The sequence below is a fragment of the Aegilops tauschii genome, chromosome 2, assembly GCF_002575655.3.
Source record: "Aegilops tauschii subsp. strangulata cultivar AL8/78 chromosome 2, Aet v6.0, whole genome shotgun sequence".
Taxonomy (NCBI): domain Eukaryota; kingdom Viridiplantae; phylum Streptophyta; class Magnoliopsida; order Poales; family Poaceae; genus Aegilops; species Aegilops tauschii.
The window spans coordinates 548,751,813-548,773,424 of record NC_053036.3 but is presented as its reverse complement, the minus strand read 5'-3'; the positions used below and the strand labels follow the sequence as shown (position 1 = coordinate 548,773,424).

Below are 21,612 nucleotides of genomic sequence, written 5' to 3'. Positions count from 1 at the left end.
CCTGCTACTAGCTGGATTCCAAGCATTGTAGGTACTCCGGTGAGAAGTTCATCATACATTGGGTAAATATCATTGAATTGCACAAGCACTGCACATTCTGGCCTACTGTGCTTATAAATTTAATGCTTCACACCATCTTCTTAATGTTGTATCCATTTTGGAAGAAGCCTTGGTAGTTATGATACTGATATACTTGTGATAGATGATTCATGTATGCTGCTACTTTAGTTTTCAATGCAATAAAAGGACCAACATTTATATTCCTCTGAATAAAGACAATATTTGTACATGGTTTATTGGTTCAATTTTCATATCATAAACAACTTTTGTTGGAGGAAATTCTGAGTCTTGTTTTGCCCTGATTGATAACACTTCTCAGCACGCTTGCTTTCTAGGAAGATTGATTATTTATTCATATCTTGAAGTTTGATAGAGTTGTCCAGCACACAATGATTGTCCACTACTACTATTATAAGAATGCTCTTGCTTTCGTACAAATATCACAACAGACAACACACATTGCTAATTTGAATACTGTTTGCAGTTTTCATCATTGTAAAGCTGATGAATGTGAATGAAGATTATGGAGAACTTTCTTCAGTAGCAAGGTCTGTACTCTGTACTGATACATCATGCAGCAACACACTGTTTGTGGTGTTTTCTTGATGATATAGCAAACGATATTACTTCATTTTACTAAATAATAAGCTAGCGAACTTATGTCTTCTCTTTACTTATACTTTTCTCGGGCCGACAAATTTCATAATGCATGCAGGGGTTTGGAAGTGCATGCACGGTATGATCAACAAAAGGGAAGTTTGGCAATGAAGAAATAAGCTACATACATGCTAGATGAGTTTGAACCTTTGTGGTTCTTCTAAAGGTATGCAAGCTACTTGACAACAGGGACTTGAAAGCTACTATTAGACATGAAAGATGACAGATATGCATAACTTAGTTCAAAAGTGTAGGTAATTTATATTTGTGACTCCCCAACTTTGCCTTTTCTTCAAGATATTCAGTATTTATGCACATTTATGAAGCAAAAAGCAGAAGCCACATGTGTGTGCTAAAAACTGATGTATCTAATGTATTAAAAATCACTTCACATATTTATTTATTTATAGCAATTTCAATGTTTCCTAGAGGGAAAAAATATGCATAGTAGAATGACCTTACTAGCCTTTTTCCAATGTTTGAAGAACGACGATAGGAACTTAAATCACAAATCAAATATTTACAAGCTAAGATTTTGTAATTCTTTCATTGTTACAGTTGTAGTAATATTTATACGTGACTAATATCCTGCCGCTATCACTACTTGCATCATATCAATGCCATATGTGTTAACGGTTCATTTTGTTTTTATGTTTGTAGATTCAAAAGAAAACCCTATTATAAGGGTGCATGGAAAGTCTAGTGCAATGATGATGATGATGATGATGATGTTACTATTCATGATGAAGATGATGATGGATGCTTTCAATATTAGTTAAGCTATTGGATGATGTTAAGTTATAGCTAAGTTATAGGGATGTTCATGGATGCTTTCAGTTTAAGTTTCATTGTCAATAAAATATTTAGATTATGCATCACATTTGGGTGATGTTCCTCCTGTAATATCCAGTATTGTAATCCAACAATTTTATTTGATATACAATTTCTTCCTCCTGTGAGTATATTCTCTTGTCTTTTCTTCACTTGAAATACGTGGAGCATTAATTTAATTGCCGGAAATAAATAAATATGAAAAATAATATTATTCACATTATATATGTACCAACGCTTGAAGCGTTGCATGTTGTTTGTTGCCGAGCAACGGGATTTTGATTCCTGTGCATTAGCACCAACATATATAAGCGTTGCATGATTCTATTTTATGTGTTGCATTCTTGCAATGGTTCAATTTACCAATGGTGGTATAAGCGTTGCACTAAGCTCTAGCAACATTGGATAAGGCAACGCATCCCAAACCGTTGGTAAAGGCACTAACAACGCATATATGAACTTGTAGATACGGATAGATGCGTTGCTATAAGGGGGTTCATGTTGTAGTGACACTCTCAAAGAGAAACTCGTCACAGCTCCTGTCTTGACTCCTCCTGACGAATCCAAGCCATTCGAAGTTTTCTGTGATGCTTCTCTTCAAGGTCTCGGTGCTGTGTTAATGCAAGAGAAGAAAGTTGTGGCTATACCTCTTGTCGGGGATATACCCCGCGGCGTAAACCGGCCGGAAGTATAACCCGGCCGGACTTGGCGGAACACTTCAGACCCGACTGAGACTTGACGATTCATTGTTGACCCGTTTGGACCTGGCGGTTTACGATTCATTGGTAATCCGGCAGGCAGGTCAAAGGAGCGACAAAACCCGGTGGCCCAACGGGCGGTTCATGAAGGCCGATTCATACTATGGTGGGCCGGTTTACAAGGAAAGGCATGAGGAATATTTGTCTTACAAGGAGTTAAGACCTGGACTTGTATCCGGTTTGTATTAGAGATAGACTAGTCCTAATCCTAATAGGACTCCACATGTAACCCGCCCCTTCAACATATATAAGGAGGGGCAGGGCTCCCCAAAGAGGGACAGGCAACAATCAATAATCTCTAGGGCTAGACACAATTAGAGGAGAGCCGGTTTACGGCGACTCCCTCATGAGCGTAATGATCTAGCCTCAAACAACATGTAGGGTTATTACCGGATGATGTTTCCCGGGGCCCGAAGCTGTCTAAATCCTCGTCTTGTGTTGCGTCTCTCGATTCCGCTCAACCTCTCTCAAGCTACCACATAGATGCGCTGGCCTCACGACTAAATCCTCACCCTAGGACATCTGACGTGACAAAACCACGACAGTTGGCGCCCACCGTGGGGCCTGCGCACGGTGGTGTTGAGTTCTTGGAGGGAGCTCTTCAATGGATCGAGAAATTTGCGATTGGCCGGATCAGAAAGAACCGGCTCGAAAGTATATTAACTATGGCAATGGTCTCGTTGGACAATGGAAAGTACGGTTAGCAATTGACCATGGAATCAGCTTGGAAAAGTCTACGTCAGAGTTGTATTCATTAAACCGGATTTACAACCGATGAGATTTGAAGGATATAAGGATTTGGCGTGTTCTCTGTGCGTCACCGAGGTAACGTGATCCGTCGGATCCGAGTTGGAAATCAAATTTTGGCCGCTACAGCCGCGTGATTTACTAGATGAAGAAGAGTAGTCACAGAACAGTCACGCAAGATAGCCCAGGCCGAAATAGTTGCCGACCTCTTGAGAGATTCTGCCGCCGGCCGGGTTAACTAATTCTGCTGGTTAGTTTTGAAAGATGGGAGTACAAGATTTAAGTGCGCCGCCACAGGCGGCCTAGCGATCTGTTGGTCTGGGATCAGATCGGTTTATGCCAAAACGGAAAGCACCAAAAATCAATGTCGTTCAGAACTGCTAACTGCTGCTCGTTTCAGTCGAGGCAAGCGACGTCTGCTCTGTCATAAAAAAAGGAGGGAGACCGCGACCCGGAAATAGAACCGGCCATGACCAGGACTCGTCCGTTGACTGCGCTCGCACCCTCTCTTCGAGGAGCCGGCCTCCGCCACCGTTTTCTCCCATGACGCATTGGTTCTGCCGGACGCTGCTCCTTCTCGCTCCGGATTGCTAGCATCCCACCGATGAGCCGCCACTCCATTTTTATCCGCCCTCGCCGGCCGACATCGTCTCCGCTGAGCCGCCTCCGGACCACGGTTCACTTTTTCTATTGCTCAAGTCACCTGGGACTCATCTCCGCTTCAAGTTGCCTCCGTCGACCCGTCATCAATTTGAGTCGCTATCAAAGACACATCCGCCCCGGCGGTCAACCAAGTTATAGCCACTGGCCTCGCCACGCAAGTCGCGTGTTTCTACTGGTCAGGGCCGTCTCCGGTCGGCCACCATCGTCTCCGCCATCCTGTATGACCCGGCCATGATCCTTGCTTAAACCGCCGCAACCACACAAACCGCTGGCGGTTCAGGAATTTGTGGCTCTGCTTCACCGCTGCGCCCTGCTGGGTCTCCCATGCCTGAGTCGCCTCCACCTCTGTGGAGCCGCAGTCCCGGTGTTGAACTGCCGCCGGATCAAGTCAACCCGGCTTCACCGCCGCCCCCGCGGCTGTCCGAGTCACCGTCACTGGGTGACCCGCTTTGGATTACCACTGCGGCCTTAAGACGCCGTGCGCCTCTTATAAACCGAGTCGCCGATCGATTCCCGGGCGCCCGCACTACTCCTGCCAGGTTGGCTTTCGGTTGAAGATAAAAGAGCAGGCCGTGGGAGTTGAACCGGCGGCCTGAGGGTCAAATCCTAGTGCTAACAGTCACCAGGCCACGGCATGTGTTCTGGCCGGTTTACTGTGGAGCTGGTCTGGCCCGGTTTTAACTCAAGCTACAGAAGTTATTACGCACTACATCAAAATATCAAACCAGTCGGTACGTGCAGACAAAAAAGCATGCTACTGCTCGCTAGTGGTACGGCCAATTAGATTTACAGGTGCTATCTTTTCTATCTGTTTCTTTTTTGTACATGTTGATTTTTTCGAAGAACCATTACTCTGTTCTGCAATATATTTTATGCAGGACAAAGTCGTACCATGGACAGGAGGCTCCCACCGGTTTAAATGTTGTGGCCAATTTTTGCGCCTGTGCCGGTTTAAATGTCGTGGCCAACTCTCGCGCCTGCACCAACTACCGCTGCCGCGCCCGAATCGTCAGTCCGCACCAGTTTACAAATACCACGACAGTTGGCGCCCAACGAAAAGAACTACCCCACTCACGATCTTGAGTTGGCAGCAGTTGTTCATGCATTAATAACATGGAGACATCTCTTGTTGGGAAGGAAAGTGGACATATTCACCGATCACAAGAGTCCCAAGTACATCTTCACTCAGCCCAACCTCAACCTCAGGCAAACTCGATGGGTCGAAATGATTCAAGAGTACAATCTGAGTATTGAATATACTCCAGGCAAGGCCAATGTCATTGCAGATGCTTTGAGCAGGAAGGCTTATTGCAACAGCTTAATTCTCAAGCCCTTCCAACCGGATCTTTGTGAAGCCTTCCGCAAACTCAATCTTCAAGTTGTTCCTCAAGGTTTTCTTGCCAACCTCCTAGTCACTCCAACTTTGGAAGACCAAATTCGTGAGGCTCAACTCCTGAATGCCATGGTGAAAAAGGTGAAACGTGGTATTGACAAGGGCATTTCCAAATACAAGTGCTTCCACATTGATGACAAAGATACTCTTTTCTTCGAGGATCAAATTGTGGTTCCTAAAGGCGATCTGAGAAAAGTCATTATGAACGAGGCACACAATTCCCTTCTATCCATTCATCCTGGAAGTACGAAGATGTACCATGACCTCAAGCAGTCGTATTGGTGGACTCGAATGAAGCGAGAAATTGCTCAATTCGTGAATGAATGTGACGTCTGCAGAAGGGTGAAAGCAGAACACCAACGACCAGCTGGTCTCCTCCAACCTCTTGCTATTCCAGAATGGAAGTTTGATCATATCGAAATGGACTTCGTGACTGGATTTCCTAAGTCCAAGCGTGGAAATGATGCTATCTTCGTTGTCATTGACAAGCTTACAAAAGTGGCTCATTTTCTTCCTATCAAAGAATCTATCACAATAGCTAAGTTGGCAGAGCTTTACACCTCCAGGATTGTCTCCTTGCACGGCATTCCACAATTGATTTCTTCAGATCGTGGAAGCATCTTCACTTCTAAGTTCTGGGACTCCTTCCAGAAGGCAATGGGAACCAACATTCGCTTCAGCACAGCTTTCCATCCTCAAACTAGTGGCCAAGTCGAGCGAGTCAATCAAATCCTTGAATATATGCTCAGGGCTTGTGTCATCTCCTTTGGCATGAAGTGGGAAGATTGTCTCCCATATGCCGAGTTCTCCTACAACAACAGCTTCCAAGCAAGTGCGGGCAAGGCCCCATTCGAAATTCTCTATGGCAGGAAGTGCCGTACTCCTCTCAATTGGTCCGAGACAGGTGAACGCCAACTTCTTGGCAACGACTTGATCACAGAAGCCGAAGAAATGTGTCATTCGTGAGAATCTCAAGGCCGCGCAATCGCGCCAGAAGAGCTATTATGATGACAAGCACCGTGATGTGGCTTTTGAAATCGGAGACCATGTCTACCTCCGCGTCTCTCCAATGAAAGGCACTCGTCGCTTCGGTATCAAAGGGAAGCTTGCCCCTAGATACGTGGGTCCTTTCAAGATCATTGGCAAAAGAGGCGACCTCAGCTATCAACTTGAGCTTCCCTCCAACTTCGCGAATGTGCATAATGTGTTTCACGTGTCACAGCTTCGCAAGTGCTTCAAGACGCCTGAGCGTACCATCAACTTCGAAGATATTGACCTCCAAGAAGATTTGTCCTATCATGAGCACCCCGTTGCTATTCTTTAAGAAACTGAGCGTAAGACTCGCAACAAGTCAATCAAATTCCTGAAAGTGAAGTGGTCACACCATTCCGACCGAGAAGCCACCTGGGAACACGAGGATCACCTCCGTTCCGAATATCCGGAGTTCTTTCAGTCCTAGATCTCGGGACGAGATCCTCTTGTAGTGGTGGAGTGTTGTAACACCCCGGATGTGACTTTCCATATTTGTAACTCCAACTCTTGCCATTTTCGGCTATGTGTTATGATATTCCCTCCGTGGTTGGGTTTTTGTCTTTCGTTTTGCATTTTTGTTCATTTCTTGCATTTCATATCATGCCATCATGTGCATCTCATTTGCATACGTGTTCGTCTCATGCATCCGAGTATTTTCCCCGTTGTTCGTTTTGCAATCCGACACTCCCACATGCAACGGCGCACCCCTCTTGTCTCTTTTCGTGAGTGGGTGTTAAACATTCTCGGAATGGACCGAGTCTTGCCAAGTGGCCTTGGTACAACACCGGTAGACCACCTGTCAAGTTTCGTTCCATTTGGAGGTCGTTTGATGCTCCAACGGTTAACCGGGTAACCGCCAAGGCCTTTTAAGTGTTGCAGCCCAACACCCTCCAAAACAGCCCAATAACCCATCTAAGTCACTTCCATGCTCTTCGTCGTCGGATCACGATCGTGTGGGCGAAAACCGCACCTCATTTGGACTCTCGTAGCTCACTCTACCTATAAATATGTGATCCTCCACGAAATCCCGCAGTCCAAAACCCTAGCCCGCTCCCTCTCCGCCGCCGGACGCGTCCGGTCCGCGCCGGATAAATCCCCGCCGCCGCCCGCGGCCAATCGGGACGCGGCACGTGGGCGCCGCCGCCTCCCGCGCCGCTGGCCCGCCCGGGCCCGAGGCCGGCCCCCGCGGCCCACCCGCCGGCCGCCGCCGCCCGAGCGCCCTAGCGCCGCCCCACGCCGCCCGCCGTTCTGTCCGCCTCCGCCGGCCGCCGCCCACGTCCCCGCCCGCCGGCCGTCGCCGTCTCGCCGGCGCCGCCCCAGATCCGGCCGGCTCCGTCTCTCCGGCGCCTACTCCGGTCATCTCCCTCCGTCTCCGGCGAGCACTAGCCCCGCTTCAAAGTCCGTGCAAACCCTAGATCTGAGAAGGTTGACCCCGAAATTTCTCTAAGTCCTGAAATTCTCTCATTATGTGGCTCTGTTCATCACATCATATCTTCTTGCATACTGCTCCGTTTCATGCGCATGATATATCAGAATGTTCATCAGTAGATGCTCTTCATTGTGTTCCATTATGCCATGTCTGTTTGAGTTTATCTTGATGCCTAAATCATCGTTGCAAGAGTGCTATATGATGTTTACTGCTGTCTGTTATCAGAACTTGATGTTTTGTCATTTTTGTTGCATTTGATGTGTGCATCTTATGAGCATGATCTCTACATGTGTTTTGAACTATGCCATGCCTTGTTTACAGAGATGCTTCCATGTATTTTTGTGATCCACGTGGTGACCAGCACAAGCATGCAAACTAGGCTTCGTGATGTTGTTATCAGGGACTTAGGATTTTGCCAAGTTCTTTACCTGCTGATATTTTGATGCCATGTAAACTTGATGCTACAGTGAGATCCATGCCTATTTTGAGATACTTCAGTAAGGATGTTTTGTACATGTAGTTATGCTCTATCCATCCATGCCCCTGTTTGCAATTATGGAGTGCCCTAGCGTGCCTCAATCTTGCTCTACTTTTGCTATAAAATGTTCCTGGCAGAATGTTAATATGCTATTCAATTTTGCCATGGATGTTGCTAGTGATCCATGCATGCTATGAACTTTCTCTTTCCATGGTTAGCTTCATGAACATGTCATCTTGCTGTTGGTATGCTTTTTTTGTCATGCAATGCCTTGTGATGAGTGAATCGAGCTCGCAAAGATGCCATCATAATTCTGTTTATGCCATGCTCTGTTTTTCTGCAGTCTGAAACTGTTAATAAAACTTGCTATGTTTACATGGGAGCCATCATATCTTCTGATCCTTTTTGGCTCATGGTCAGTAAGGGACTTTTGTTCTATGCATTTATTATATTAATGCAATGCCTTGTTTTGCTATGATAAGTTCCTGTAGCATGTTGATTGCTTGCTCTGAATATTGCTACCTGATGTTGTTTAAGCCATGTTCAGTATTTTCACTAAGTCTGTGAAGCTGATATCTTTTGCACTTTTTCCATGCTTGTTTGAACCTGTTATAGTGTGTTCTAGCCGTAGCTCAGTGTTCATCTTTTGTCAAACATCTCTTGTAGATCACTGCCATATGCTTTGTTGCTATGTTGGGGTGCTGTAGCATAGTTTCTTGATGTATTCTAAGTGCCATCATGCTGTTAATCGCAGATTTGTGTCATTCTTGTTTTGCTTGCCATTTGCAAACCGTGCATCTGTTTCCGGTGATCTTTATATCGATTTCAACCGAAATCATCTCATCTTTCCAGCGGCATACTTGTTTTGCCAAGTTGATGCCTTGTTCATCATTTTGCCTTCCGGTTCACGCATATGCATTGCATATCACATCTCGCATATCATGCCATGTATTGCATCATGTTGTTTGTGCATTGCACCGTGTTTGATTGTGGTTCCATTGCTTGTGTTCTTGATTTGGGTAGAGCCGGGAGATGAGTTCGTGAACGAGGAACCTGTTAAGTACGCTAACGAGGATCAAGCTTTCGACAACTCTGAGAACTTTGCAAGCAAGATGACCATACCCTCGAAATCACTTCTATCTTTGCTTTGCTAGTTGTTCGCTCTATCGCTATGCTTGCGCTACCTACCACTTGTTTATCATGCCTCCCATATTGCCATGTCAAGCCTCTAACCATCCTTTCCTAGCAAACCGTTGTTTGGCTAAGTTACCGCTTTGCTCAGCCCTTCTTATAGCGTTGCTAGTTGCAGGTGAAGATGAAGTTGGTTCCATGTTGGAACATGGATATTTTGGGATATCACAATATCTCTTATTTAATTAATGCATCTATATACATGGTAAAGGGTGAAAGGCTCGGCCTTATGCCTGGTGTTTTGTTCCACTCTTGCCTCCCTAGTTTCCGTCATACCGGTGTTATGTTCCTTGATTTTGCGTTCCTTACGCGGTTGGGTGATTTATGGGACCCCCTTGACAGTTCGCTTTGAATAAAACTCCTCCAGCAAGGCCCAACCTTGGTTTTACCATTTGACCACCTACCACCTATACTTTTCCCTTGGGTTTTCGCGAGCCCGAGGGTCATCTTTATTTTAGACCCCCCGGGGCCAGTGCTCCTTTGAGTGTTGGTCCGAACCGAGCTGCCTGCGGGGCCACCTTGGGGAAACTTGAGGGCTGGTTTTACTCGTAGCTAGTCTCATCCGGTGTTGCCCTGAGTACGAGATATGTGCATCTCCTATCGGGATTTGTCGGCACATCGGGCGGCTTTGCTGGTCTTGTTTTACCATCGTCGAAATGTCTTGTAAACCGGGATTCCGAGACTGATCGGGTCTTCCCGGGAGAAGGAATATCCTTCGTTGACCGTGAGAGCTTATAATGGGCTAAGTTGGGACACCCCTGTAGTGTATTATCTTTCGAAAGCCGTGCCCGCGGTTATGTGGCAGATGGGAATTTGTTAATGTCCGGTTGTAGAGAACTTGACACTTGACTTAATTAAAAATACATCAACCGTGTGTGTAGCCGTGATGGTCTCTTTTCGGCGGAGTCCGGGAAGTGAACACGGTTTGGGTTATGTATGAACGTAAGTAGTTTCAGGATCACTTCTTGATCATTCCTAGCTTCGCGATCGTTGCGTTGCTCCTCTTCTCGCTCTTATTTGCGTATGTTAGCCACCATATATGCTTAGTGCTTGCTGCAGCTCCACCTCATTATCCCATCCTTCCTATAAGCTTAAATAGTCTTGATCTCGCAGGTGTGAGATTGCTGAGTCCTCGGGACTCACAGATTCTACCAAAACAGTTGCAGGTGCCGAGGATACCTGGGCAGATGACGCAACCGAGCTCAAGTGGAGTTCGACGAGGACCGTGGTCGTTACTATGTTTCGTTTCCTGATGATCAGTAGTGGAGCGCAGTTGGGACGATCGGGGATCTAGCATTTGGGGTTATCTTCTTTTCATTTGGATTTGACCGTAGTCGGTCTATGTGTGTATTTTGGATGATGTATGAATTTATTTATGTTTTGTGTGAAGTGGCGATTGTAAGCCAACTCTCTTTATCCCATTCTTGTTCATTACATGGGATTGTGTGAAGATGACCCTTCTTGCGACAATACCTACAATGCGGTTATGCCTCTAAGTCGTGCCTCGACACGTGGGAGATATAGCCACATCGTGGGCGTTACACATGCAAAGATCATGATAGACTATTTCGGCCCCAACTAAACCTATCCGGAGAAATATTTTCGCTAGAGATTTCAGATGGACACAAGTCAATTTCTCACCATTGCAAAAGCCGGGGAGAGGCATGATGATTGGTTCAAACTCAGGAGTGCATCAGAAGAGATAAGTGTGAGCCCTTTGATGAAGTGTATTGCGACTGTTCAAGTGCTTGCCTATGGGTGTTCGACTGACGCCATTAGCGATTATGTCCGCGTTGGAGAAGATACAGTCTTGGAGACTGTTCGAAGGTACACAAAAGCCATTACTGATATCTTTGGGTCAGAGTACTTCAGGGCACCCAACGATGAAGATACCGAAAGGCTGTTGGGATTGAGTGAAGGATCAGTTGACTACATGCACTGGACATGGAAAAATTGTCCTGCATGTGGAAAGGTCAGTATAAAGGCCACTGCAACGATCAAACAATCATTCTTGAGGCTGTTGCATTAGAGGATTTATGGATTTGGCATTCATTCTTTGGATTGTCTGGCTCTCATAATGACCTGAATGTGCTACTGAGATCACAACTGTTTGATATGCTTGAGTACATTATAGGATACTATCCTGCAGATGGCATCTATCCTCCATGGGCAACATTTGTCAAGACAATCATGTGTCCTAAGGTGACTAGAGGTCTCACTTTGGAGCGCATCAAGAGTTGACAAGGAAGGTTGTGGAGAGAGCTTTTAGTGTGCTTCAGAAGCGATTTGCCATCATTCGTGGCCCTGCCGAACATTGGAACTCCATGGCCCTATGAAAAATCATGACATGTTGCATCATCTTGCATAACATGATCATTGAAAATAAGAGAGGCATGCCTGAGAACTTTTGGTACATCTCCAATAGGAATCTTGTTGAGCAGGAGCACAATGCAAGCATGATATAAAGATTCTCAGCAACACAGCGCAACATCGAGAACCAAGAAGTTCATACCCAACTCCAAGATGATCTTCTTGAGCATAAGTGGCATCTCCATAGCACTTCATAGTTATGCTTTTATCATGCTCTTTACTTCATTTGAACCCTTCTGTGTGTTTGAATTTGAATAATTTGGTTTGCAAACTATGAATTTGTAATATTTGTGAATTGTGTGAACCTTAATTATTATGTTTGGATTTAATATGTGTGCAAATATGTAGTTGACATGTACTATGTAAACTAAAATTAGAAAGATTTGGCAAAAATAAATTTTTACTCCATTAGATTTAGGGGGTCAGCTAGGAATGACACTTTTTTAGAAGAGCAAATATACTCCTTTGAAGGATACTCAACCGTATCCTTCTCTAAATTATAGGAGATCCATTAGAGATGCCCTTAGTAGAATTGCAGAACTAGAGCATATATATTCACCTTGGTTACCCAATATTAAAATATTCAAAATATGATCATTGGCTGGTTTAAGTTACATTTCATGGATAGTGAGTAGATTTAGAATATTTTAGAAACACAGTACAACGTAGACGCTGACAACACGCAAGCACAGTCACCCATATGAACGCAAGCACAATCACCCATATGAACGCAGCATAATATATTACTATGAGCACCTCCGAGAGAAATTTTGTGATCGACGAAGTTGTCACATGCACCTCATAGTCGAAGAGCACGCCATGCCACTGAATAGTGCCAAAAAGCCTGATTTTTTTCAGAAAATATGCGAGCATTTCTGCCATGCTTAGGACTTGAATTCGGCTGGGTAGGTTCCACCATAAGAAATCTAGCCATCTAAGCTATGCTTAGGTCACGACATGTTTAGTCGTCAAAGTCGGCACTACGGAGCTATGTTAGGGCCCAACCTGGTCGTGGTCCACCCAACCTTTCCAAAGCCTAGGCCCACTGCTCAGCCCACAGACACATGACTACTCAACATGCAACAACCCAAGTTTAGGGGCCTGTTTAGTGACCTGGCTTGCCCAGCTTTCCGTCGGCAGCTCCGTCACTCTTACTCGATACATCCCAAATGTATGCATTTTTTTCCGTATGTTCATGCTACTTTTATATCATTTTGGCAATAGTTTTGACATAATTTTATATTATTTTATTGGACTAACATATATTAATCCAATGCCAAGTGTGAGTTGTTGTTTTTCATGTTTTTGACTTTTCAGGAAATCACCACAATTAGACCGAGATACCATCTGCATCTTATAACTAAATAGCCCGTCCATAGATCGAGATCCCTCTGCACCATCAGGAATTTAAATGTAAATACAGGTAAATGCTTTGAGCAAGATGACATACTATTATGTTTATGAGATTCCAATTAGCCCTCTGATAAACCTAAACCCTTAATGGCAACAATTCAATACAAGCATTTTCCACTTTCTTTCGGTACTAGTAGACCCGGAACAAACCATCCATCTAGTAGACTACCAGTATTATGCTACTGTACTTGGTAAGAGCTTTAAGTCTGGTCTAGTTCATTTGTTCATTGCCGCAGCAAAAGTACAGGAAATCCAAGAAAGACATCTTGAATAAATGGCAGCTCCAACCATGAAAAGCCAGATGTATTATGTCTTTTCAGTCCTGGAAAAGTAAATGATATAATCGCTGTTAGAGAAAATATATAATTTGGTTACCGTAAACGGAAAAGATATCATATTATGCACAATTAAAAACGAAGGTTCGGATGGCATACCACAGTGACCATTCCTATAAGTTTGGCAATGTTTATCTTCTTTCTGATATACCCATCATAGAATTTGGGTTTTATCCTCTGAATAAACAAATGATTGTCGCTTAGCATAATGGTATCTTCGAAATAGCCATGTACTGATATATATAGCAAGGTGCAATTTCATTCAAGCACATTACCAGTTTTTTAACTGCCTCTGCAATCAACTCTTGAGCTTTATCCTCTGATACCTAAGGCAGTCAGATGTGAAATCAAATCAAATATAAGAACTTATAATCCACTGGATGGATCCCACATGCATATCACATCACTTACTTCCTTGGTAACGCCTGACCCTACCGTGCAACGAAGAAACTGAAAAGATGAAGAAAATAAGCAAAAAAAGATAAGCATACGTGTTACGTATTTTTGACTTGAAAATTATATGTGAAGAAGAGCCTACTGCCGTTTCCATCACGGAACAGTCATTCTCTATGGCATATTTCATACTATCTTGCAGTGATGGACACTTGTTTAGTTTACAAACTTCCTTCAAAGCATCTCTGAAACTCTTCTGTGCATTGTTGAGGAAAAAAATACATCATATTCAGAGTTCATTAACACCATGAATTAATCAGAATTACATGGATAATCAACATGTGTGCAGAAGACTGGGTTGATGTGCTGAATGCTAACGTTTTGTTGAGTGACCCTCTTCCAAATCTCAAAATAGACACCTACGGACCTGCATCGAAAGAATGGAACTGTTAGATGCAAAACACAACAAAATAAATTAGTGAGTGTGTTAGAGATCATACACGGAAGGCAATACGAGCTAAATGAGTTGTGATCTTGGAAAAGCGAGTGGCGATCTTAGTTGCTTGATAAATTCCGCTTGTGCGTATCTTGCTTACCTAAAGAACAAAAGAATTACCATGGTGGTCAGCATATACAGAAACATCACATTCATGATTTTTGTGTGGTATGTACTTACAGTAAGAGATGAAAACCTGCTCGGTAGACAATCTTTCAACCACTGTATCAAGATAAAAAAAAAGTTTTAGTCCCCAAACAAAAATCCAATCGTTGCAGGTAAGCTAGTCTTGCTTGACTTTATGATGTATGTATACCTTAAGTTCCCTTAATAATGTTTCAAAGTACTTGATGTATTCATCTTGCATCTCATAGCTATGGAGGTAACTACGGTACACGACCCAACCAGCGTACTCATAAGCATCCTACATCAAAATGAGGGGAAAGAGGAAACACATGTTTCGGAATGTTTTCTAGAATGATAATTATAACATAATAAACTGTAAATAGCGAGGGGCAAAAAAAACAAGGGTTTGATAAAGGGCTAGCAAAAACATACTATGTTCATAAAATTAAATGAATCTGTTGGCTCATTTTGAATAAACTACCAGTTCCAACAGGAAGATATGCATATGACTACTTTACTAAAAGAATGATGAGCCTCTATGAAGGCAATAAAGTGGAAAGAAAATATCCTGGATTGGCACTATGTTAAAAGTAGTCAATTGACCAGATTTCAGCGGCCGATAATTTGATTATATACATTTTCCAGCATATAACATTATGAAATGTCCATCCAAGAAGACAATTAACACTCCATAGATGTATCATGAACTCCTCAGTAACTATGTGTAAATAGCCCTGTAATCTAGAACCTTAAACAAGCACTCTTCAACCCTTTGAGCGACAAGTAATTCCGGACGGAGGGAGTAATAAATAACTCTTCAACCCTTTTCTGGAAACAGACCACACAGAGTCTCATTTGTGTATATATCATGGTTTTGAAATTCAGACAAATGGACCTAACTAGCCATACTAAGTTACTAACACAATGGAATAATACTAAAGGCAATTAAACGATCACAGGAACACCCGGTGATCAAATCATATACGTACATGCCTCCGTGGGACTAGACGCTGGTAGTCATCCAGGCCAGCAAGCTTGCAGAGATCAGGATCGAAGAACCAGTCTAATACGCCTTCTTTATCGAAGAAGCTAAAATATCGCATCTTCACGAGGAAATCTGTAGAAATTCGTCCCTGTCAAGCAGCTCCATAGGGCACTCTTTCAGTTCATCACAGCACAACTCATTCTTGGACTCCTCTTTTAACAACTGTAGGCAATCATGTCACCACCGGATCAAATTAGATATGGATGGGAGTTTAAAGAAACTAGCATAAGTAGGATAGAACAAGTAACATAAAGTGCCCACAAAGTCACAAGGAATGCAGATGTAGAGATTGAGCAGCATTGAATAGATGGCTGAAAAACAGAGGCATGGACGGATGGAACCTTGTAGGATCTTATGCGATACACCGCATGGCGGAGGTCCATGTCAAAGTGATCCTCAAAGTCCAGTTCAGTGGAAGTGTCAACACGGGGGTCGGCAGGCAGCTGCTGCAAGTATCCATAGTACTTCTCAAAGTCGATGTCTTCTCCCAAGCCCAGTTCGCTCAGCTTCTGGATTATGTCGCCCACATCTTCATCTAGTACCTGTGTTGCGGCATATTCTTGTTTCTGTTCCTGGATAGCAGCAGCGTTGCCATGGTCAGGAGGATCTTTGGGACGACCGGTACTCCGGTCCGAACAGCGGGAGCTTGTTCTTGCTCTGAGTTGCAGAGTGCTTGTTCTTTTCGGCGGCGACGACGTGTCAGTTTTTGTTTGCTTCTTCTCTCCGGCGGGGTTACCCCGCGTCTTCTTTCGCTTCTGCTGCATCTCTCCACGCGGCGACGGAGATCGGAAGGTGCTTCTGTGTTCAACCCCCTTCGTCGGATTCGATCAGGAGTTGCTAATTGCTCCTGTGCAAGCAGTGTTCCTTGTGTGCAAAGATATTCAATTCAGGCAACCTTGTCCTTTGAACCCTAACCAACAATGGATATATGAAGAAACGACATCCAAACCGATCACGATGATGTTTTGAAAAACAAAGTGGTTCCGGTGGAGTTCTTGGCGGCGACTCGACGCGTGGAAGTGGCAAGGACAACGAGAGCTTTCCCTCGCCACACGGAGGACCGCGGCGGAGGTAGCTGCCAGAGAGCCAGAACGAATCGATCTCAGACGAACAAGGGAGACAAGACGCGGCCTCGCGGGAGGCGGTGGCCGGTTGGGGGCACAACGAATAGGAAGAAAAACTGTACCCTGTCCCGGGTCAAACCTTTTGCTCTGTCCCACGATCCGAAGCTAGAGTTGTTCGCGAGCCAGGAGTGCCGTGTGGCGCAGGTAAGGACACACATATTCTCTCGAGGCCTTTTCTTTTTCCAAAAACATCACTGTTATAAAAATTCATCCGGAGTACAAAGCACCTCAAACATAAAAAAAAAGTTACATCGAAGTACAAGGACAACCGAACGACCATTGCCACCGCCAGAACGAGCCGCCAACATCGCTTCCATACCGGAGCCGGCTTGACCATATCGATGACAGCTGGGAAGTCTTCATGCACGTGCCCCTAAGGACCAGCGTTCGGGAGCCACAGTCGTCGCCATTGAATCCTTGAATCGATCTGAAGAATCAGACACTAAATCTCGCATCTCGCCGTTGCGTACGCACGACGAGAAACCCTAACATCGCCGCTCCGAGGAGCTGGCTGGAACGCCGGAGCTCCGTCTGATCCGCCCCGACGAACGAACTTGAGGAGGACCGGAGCCCGGAAGACTGACTCGAAAAAGAAGCGCCTCCATCCGTCCGAGCGCTGCTCTTGTGAGAACAAAAACCCTACCTATCTAAGCCGAGGCACCAGGAATATCCTCCCCGCCACCGGTTGCCGAAGCGGCAGAGGAGCTAAATCCACGGGCTCGCAGGTGGAGATCGAAGGGAGGAAGGCTTTCCCTAGTTGCCTTGCGAAAGGGGAAAGAAAAAGTCTTCTCGTGGATATATAGACTTTTTTTCTTAACACAGTATAATCTTTAAGTCGCCCACATACACGAGCACACTCACACCTATAAACGCACGTATGCACATCCTACCCATATGAACGCCTCCAAGAGACTGAGCCGGCATAGCATCTTGAGATTTTACGAAGTCACCATAGACGCCTCGCAGTCGGCAGGAACGTCTACTCCTACTGAACTAACATCGCCGGAAGTCTGAATTCAATCTAGGAATAATGCGATCATCAATGTCAAATGTAGGACTTGAACTCTGATGGGTTGGGAATACCGCTATCCTCCTAACCATGCAACCACAGGTTGAAGAGACATTGATCCAGCCGGAGTTTTTTTTTATGTAAAAGAGGGATCTTCAGAGAAAAAAACAGTTGTAGTCTATGTTACACCTTGAATGAATCATCTTTTAGTAGTGCTAAAAGAACACTAGCTAGTCAGACTGCTTCTGTATGTCTGTAATTAATTTCAGTATAACCTTTTATATTCACTGTCAGTCCAGAACGGACGTGTGGCTCTCGGCCTCCATGGAGGCCTTTTTTTAAAACAAATCAAAATTCAAGCCTTTTGATTTCAAAAAAATCTGAAAAAAAATTGTGCAAGTAAACAAGGATGTTATGTGTATGTGTGTAAAATTTCAAGATGAAAAATGTTGAAATGCGACCTGTAAAAAAAAGATAAATTCATGGCCTGGGAGGATGAATAGTATCATGTGTTAAAAAGCCCCAGATTTTTCTTTTTTGCACAATCCTCATTTCAACATATTTTGCAATGAAATTTTACACACATGTGTGTAGTGCCTTTATGCATGTCTGTGTTTTTTTTAGAATTTTTTGAAACACGGAGAATATGAAATTTGACGAAATTCATTTTTTTTCAAAACCGAGCTCCATGGAGCTCGGCCTCCAAAGACAATATTCGCTGTCAGACTAGCTTCTTTATAAAACCGCGTGGGTGGCTTCAACCCACGCGCTATTCATTTCAGGATTTGGGGATTTAGGAGGGCTTCAATTCTTCAAACCATGCGCTACATTCGTGGAGGGTGCAAGATAGCAGATGCAACTGTGGAGGTGGCCGGCAAGTGAAGTCAACCACGTCGACTGTGCAGCGCTTGGGGCTAGATTGTGATGTGAGCAACTTATATCTGACCATGCCAGATTGTTCGGTTGTTGCAGTGTGAGACAAGATTGCATGCAGAATAGGTTTTGCTTCGAGATGTCGCCACACTGTTTTCATTCTTGCATAGATCATATACTCCAGTAAGGGTGGAAGGATAAAAAACAGACACTACTCCAGTAAGATCCATCGTTATATCGACACCACATATATCTCTGAAACGCCTCACAACATTCTAAAAAACATGCATAGACACTGCCAAACCATGCCTTTTGGGCATATTATATTACCGTGTGTAATATGATGCCCAGTCAAAACTCAATGGTCAGAGTGTTGCCTTCTCATTTGGCACTCACACAAACATCAACAGGAAACAGAACATGCAGTTATGTGATCCTTCAACAGTCAGCCGACCTGACAATCTGTTACCAAAACATTCAACTCCAAGAAGTATTAGAACAAGTGATGATTACATGCCACATCTTCAGCCTCTTGACCACAAGTATTGAACAACTCCAAGAAGGGGACACTAAAACAAACTAGCAAGCCTCAACATACAAGTTACATGAGAATACAAATCACCAGGTTTTTCTGCCAGTGTCTAGCATTCATCACGTCTTCAGTTTCCAGAAGCGAAGTCAAGCTAGTTTGTCTCGTTGTTGCCATACATCCTCAGGATTCCTGAAAGTGCAAGGTACATTTCATTTGCATATAAACTTGTCATAGTTTACTACGATCGCTAACTAAGATCATGATCAATCAGTGGCTCCTAAATTTCGCAGCTGCAATCAAAATCTACTCTAGGTTGTTTTAGTTTGTATAAGCAATTCCCTGTTCTGAATCCAGTTTCAAGGCTACGGAGTTGCATACACGAAAACAATAAGCATTAGCATATAATGATGCTAATAAAGTTTGCAATGTGTAAGGAACATGTCATTTTAAGGCATGCACGTGTCGTAGAAAAATAGCTCTTACATGCAGTAGCCTCGTACAGAGTGCACCAAATCATCTGATCCCATTTCTCGATCTTGTCAATGAACTTCTCCCAGGTGGAACACTCGCCCTGTGTTTCAGCTATCAATTGTCAGATAAAAAGGAAATGAAAACCACACCTCACATTACACACTTCCATGCGTACCTTAACAGAAGCTGGCATGACGTTCCAATGTTTGATAACATCCTTGCACAATCTTATGTAGTCATAGGGATCTTCTACGTCATAGATTGTTCCACGTGCGGCCTGATGATCAAACGCCTCTTGAAATGGTGCCCGAAGACGGTTGCCATTGGGAGTTTTTGGCCAATTTATTATAGGCACACCTTGGACATGCAGTTTAGGTCTTACCACAGCAATATCTCCTGACATAACTGATAGTAAGTACCTTGCCTTCATGTTGTAGTCCCATTTGTCAGGGAACCTCTGTAGTCGGGTGCTGTCTGTAACTCCAACATAGTTGATGAACCTCAATGCAACAGGGTTAACAGCGCGTGGAGCCTCCTTATATATCTCATGAAGAGCTTTTCTCAGACCAGCCCATAACTTTGCCTTCCTTTTTGTTGCATCAAGACCTGACAATCTCTCAACTGCATCCATACATTTAAATGTTAGCAAAAGGGAATGGGCTGCAGTTCTTCCTTAAATAAGTTGGTCGTTTGACAAAATAAAAAGTTGGTCGAGTACCTTTATTAATGAGGATTTGGACAATTCCCTTGTGGCCCACTTGGCGCACGTACATGTCTTTTAAATCAATCTCAGCAGGGTACAATTGCTCAGCCAGTAAATGCTCAAGTCCGCTACAGAGGTCACTGCATACAAAATATACAATCAAGATAGAAGTTAGATCAGACCAGCAAAACCTGCCCCCTCCCAGCCCAACACCAACATCAACCAAAAACGACAAGTTCAGATGAAACAAGCGAAAAAACTAGTATGAGGATTGAGGGCTCACAGGAGGGTCTGTCATAGTGCTCCTGTTGGAATGCTTCCCTTCATATTTGATTTAAACATTATGCCTGCGCCATCCTTTTTCATCCATGCTGTTAAGCTTCCGTCCACCCAAGATAATACAAACCTGGGATAGCCTGACACATCATAGAAGTTTTGGACAGACACAACATTTGAATGCCTAAAGTTCCTCAAAAGAGAATAGGACTCAAACTGTGATCTGTTTAGGAACTTCTCAATGAGACAGTCAGATATGATTGGTCCCATGGTGTATTTGCCCTCAAAAAACCTCATGCTTTTTTTATCGAAATCGATATGCTTGACGCCTAGATCTTTAACTGAACACTCCCAAGGGCGCTTGCACCTCTGGTACCCCTTCATGTATGTATCAAAGTCTCGAGCCATAGCTTCAGTAGTCAGTACATGCAACAAAAAACAGCACAACTTAAGTCAAATCTGGCATAAACAGCATCTCTCCTATCTCTTCTTCTTCCCCCTTTCTCATCTATAACAAACAAATTGCAGGCCTATGGTGCATTATCATGAAGATATGCAATCAATAAAACGTCGGCATGAAACATCGGAGCCCCCAATCTACAACGAACCCAGCGCAGGCATGGCATGGGTATGTACCCTGGTCGCCACCGCAGGCACGCTAAAGCATGGCCGCACGGGCGATGACAAATAGAGATCCTAACCCTCAATCGCATACAGACCCCCAAGAAAAAAGGTCGCCATTTCGTGGTTCGTACCTTGACGGATGTGGGGAAAACCTAACCCCCAAGGTGGCCGAATCGCTCGCGCAGCAGGCCGCGTACGACGTCGCCGGAGGTAAAGACTCGTATGGCGGGGGAGAAGCGGACTCGACGAGGTAGCAGATCCTGGCGACGCAGCCCGTACCGCGTCGTGCCGTCGTCCCCGGAGAGGCAGACGGCGAGGAAGGGGGAGAGGGTTTTGGCCCGTGAGGTGGTCAGGTGGGAACCTGAATGAGCATTTCCTTATTCGAGGGTGAAACAGGGGAGCGAGAAACAGGGGATCTGAGTTTTTTTTTAGGCAAAACAGGGGATCTGAGTGGGTCTGTCTTGTGTGTGTGGCTGCGCGTAACAGCCCGACAAGCAATTTTTTTATCTCTTTTATTTATCATTGACTGTCATTTGGGCCCAGAGATTTTTTTTTTCCAAACCAAGCTCTACTAACGCTGGTC

At 44.4% G+C, this 21,612-nt stretch overlaps 1 protein-coding gene across 1 annotated transcript; it reads right to left on the bottom strand.

Moving 5' to 3' along the window:
• Window positions 1-18,715: 18,715 nt before the first annotated feature.
• Window positions 18,716-21,390, bottom strand: LOC120974675 (uncharacterized). Its single transcript, XM_040401086.2, has 6 exons — window positions 21,161-21,390; window positions 20,413-20,815; window positions 20,145-20,269; window positions 19,602-20,047; window positions 19,439-19,526; window positions 18,716-19,144 (listed from the first exon to the last, which is right to left on the bottom strand). Coding segments are annotated over exons 3-6 (591 nt in total). The 5' UTR covers window positions 20,200-20,269; window positions 20,413-20,815; window positions 21,161-21,390; the 3' UTR covers window positions 18,716-19,142.
• Window positions 21,391-21,612: the final 222 nt, after the last annotated feature.

What these genes read in the sequence shown, in the direction of transcription:
- LOC120974675 (XM_040401086.2), bottom strand. Translation starts at nt 20,199, where the DNA reads ATGTACGTGCGCCAAGTGGGCCACAAGGGAATTGTCCAAATCCTCATT. An exon ending in CCAAATCCTCATTAATAAAG is followed by an intron (nt 20,048 to 20,144) that starts GTACTCGACCAA and finishes GTATGGATGCAG; the next exon opens with TTGAGAGATTGTCAGGTCTT. An exon ending in TCATGCCAGCTTCTGTTAAG is followed by an intron (nt 19,527 to 19,601) that starts GTACGCATGGAA and finishes GCTGAAACACAG; the next exon opens with GGCGAGTGTTCCACCTGGGA.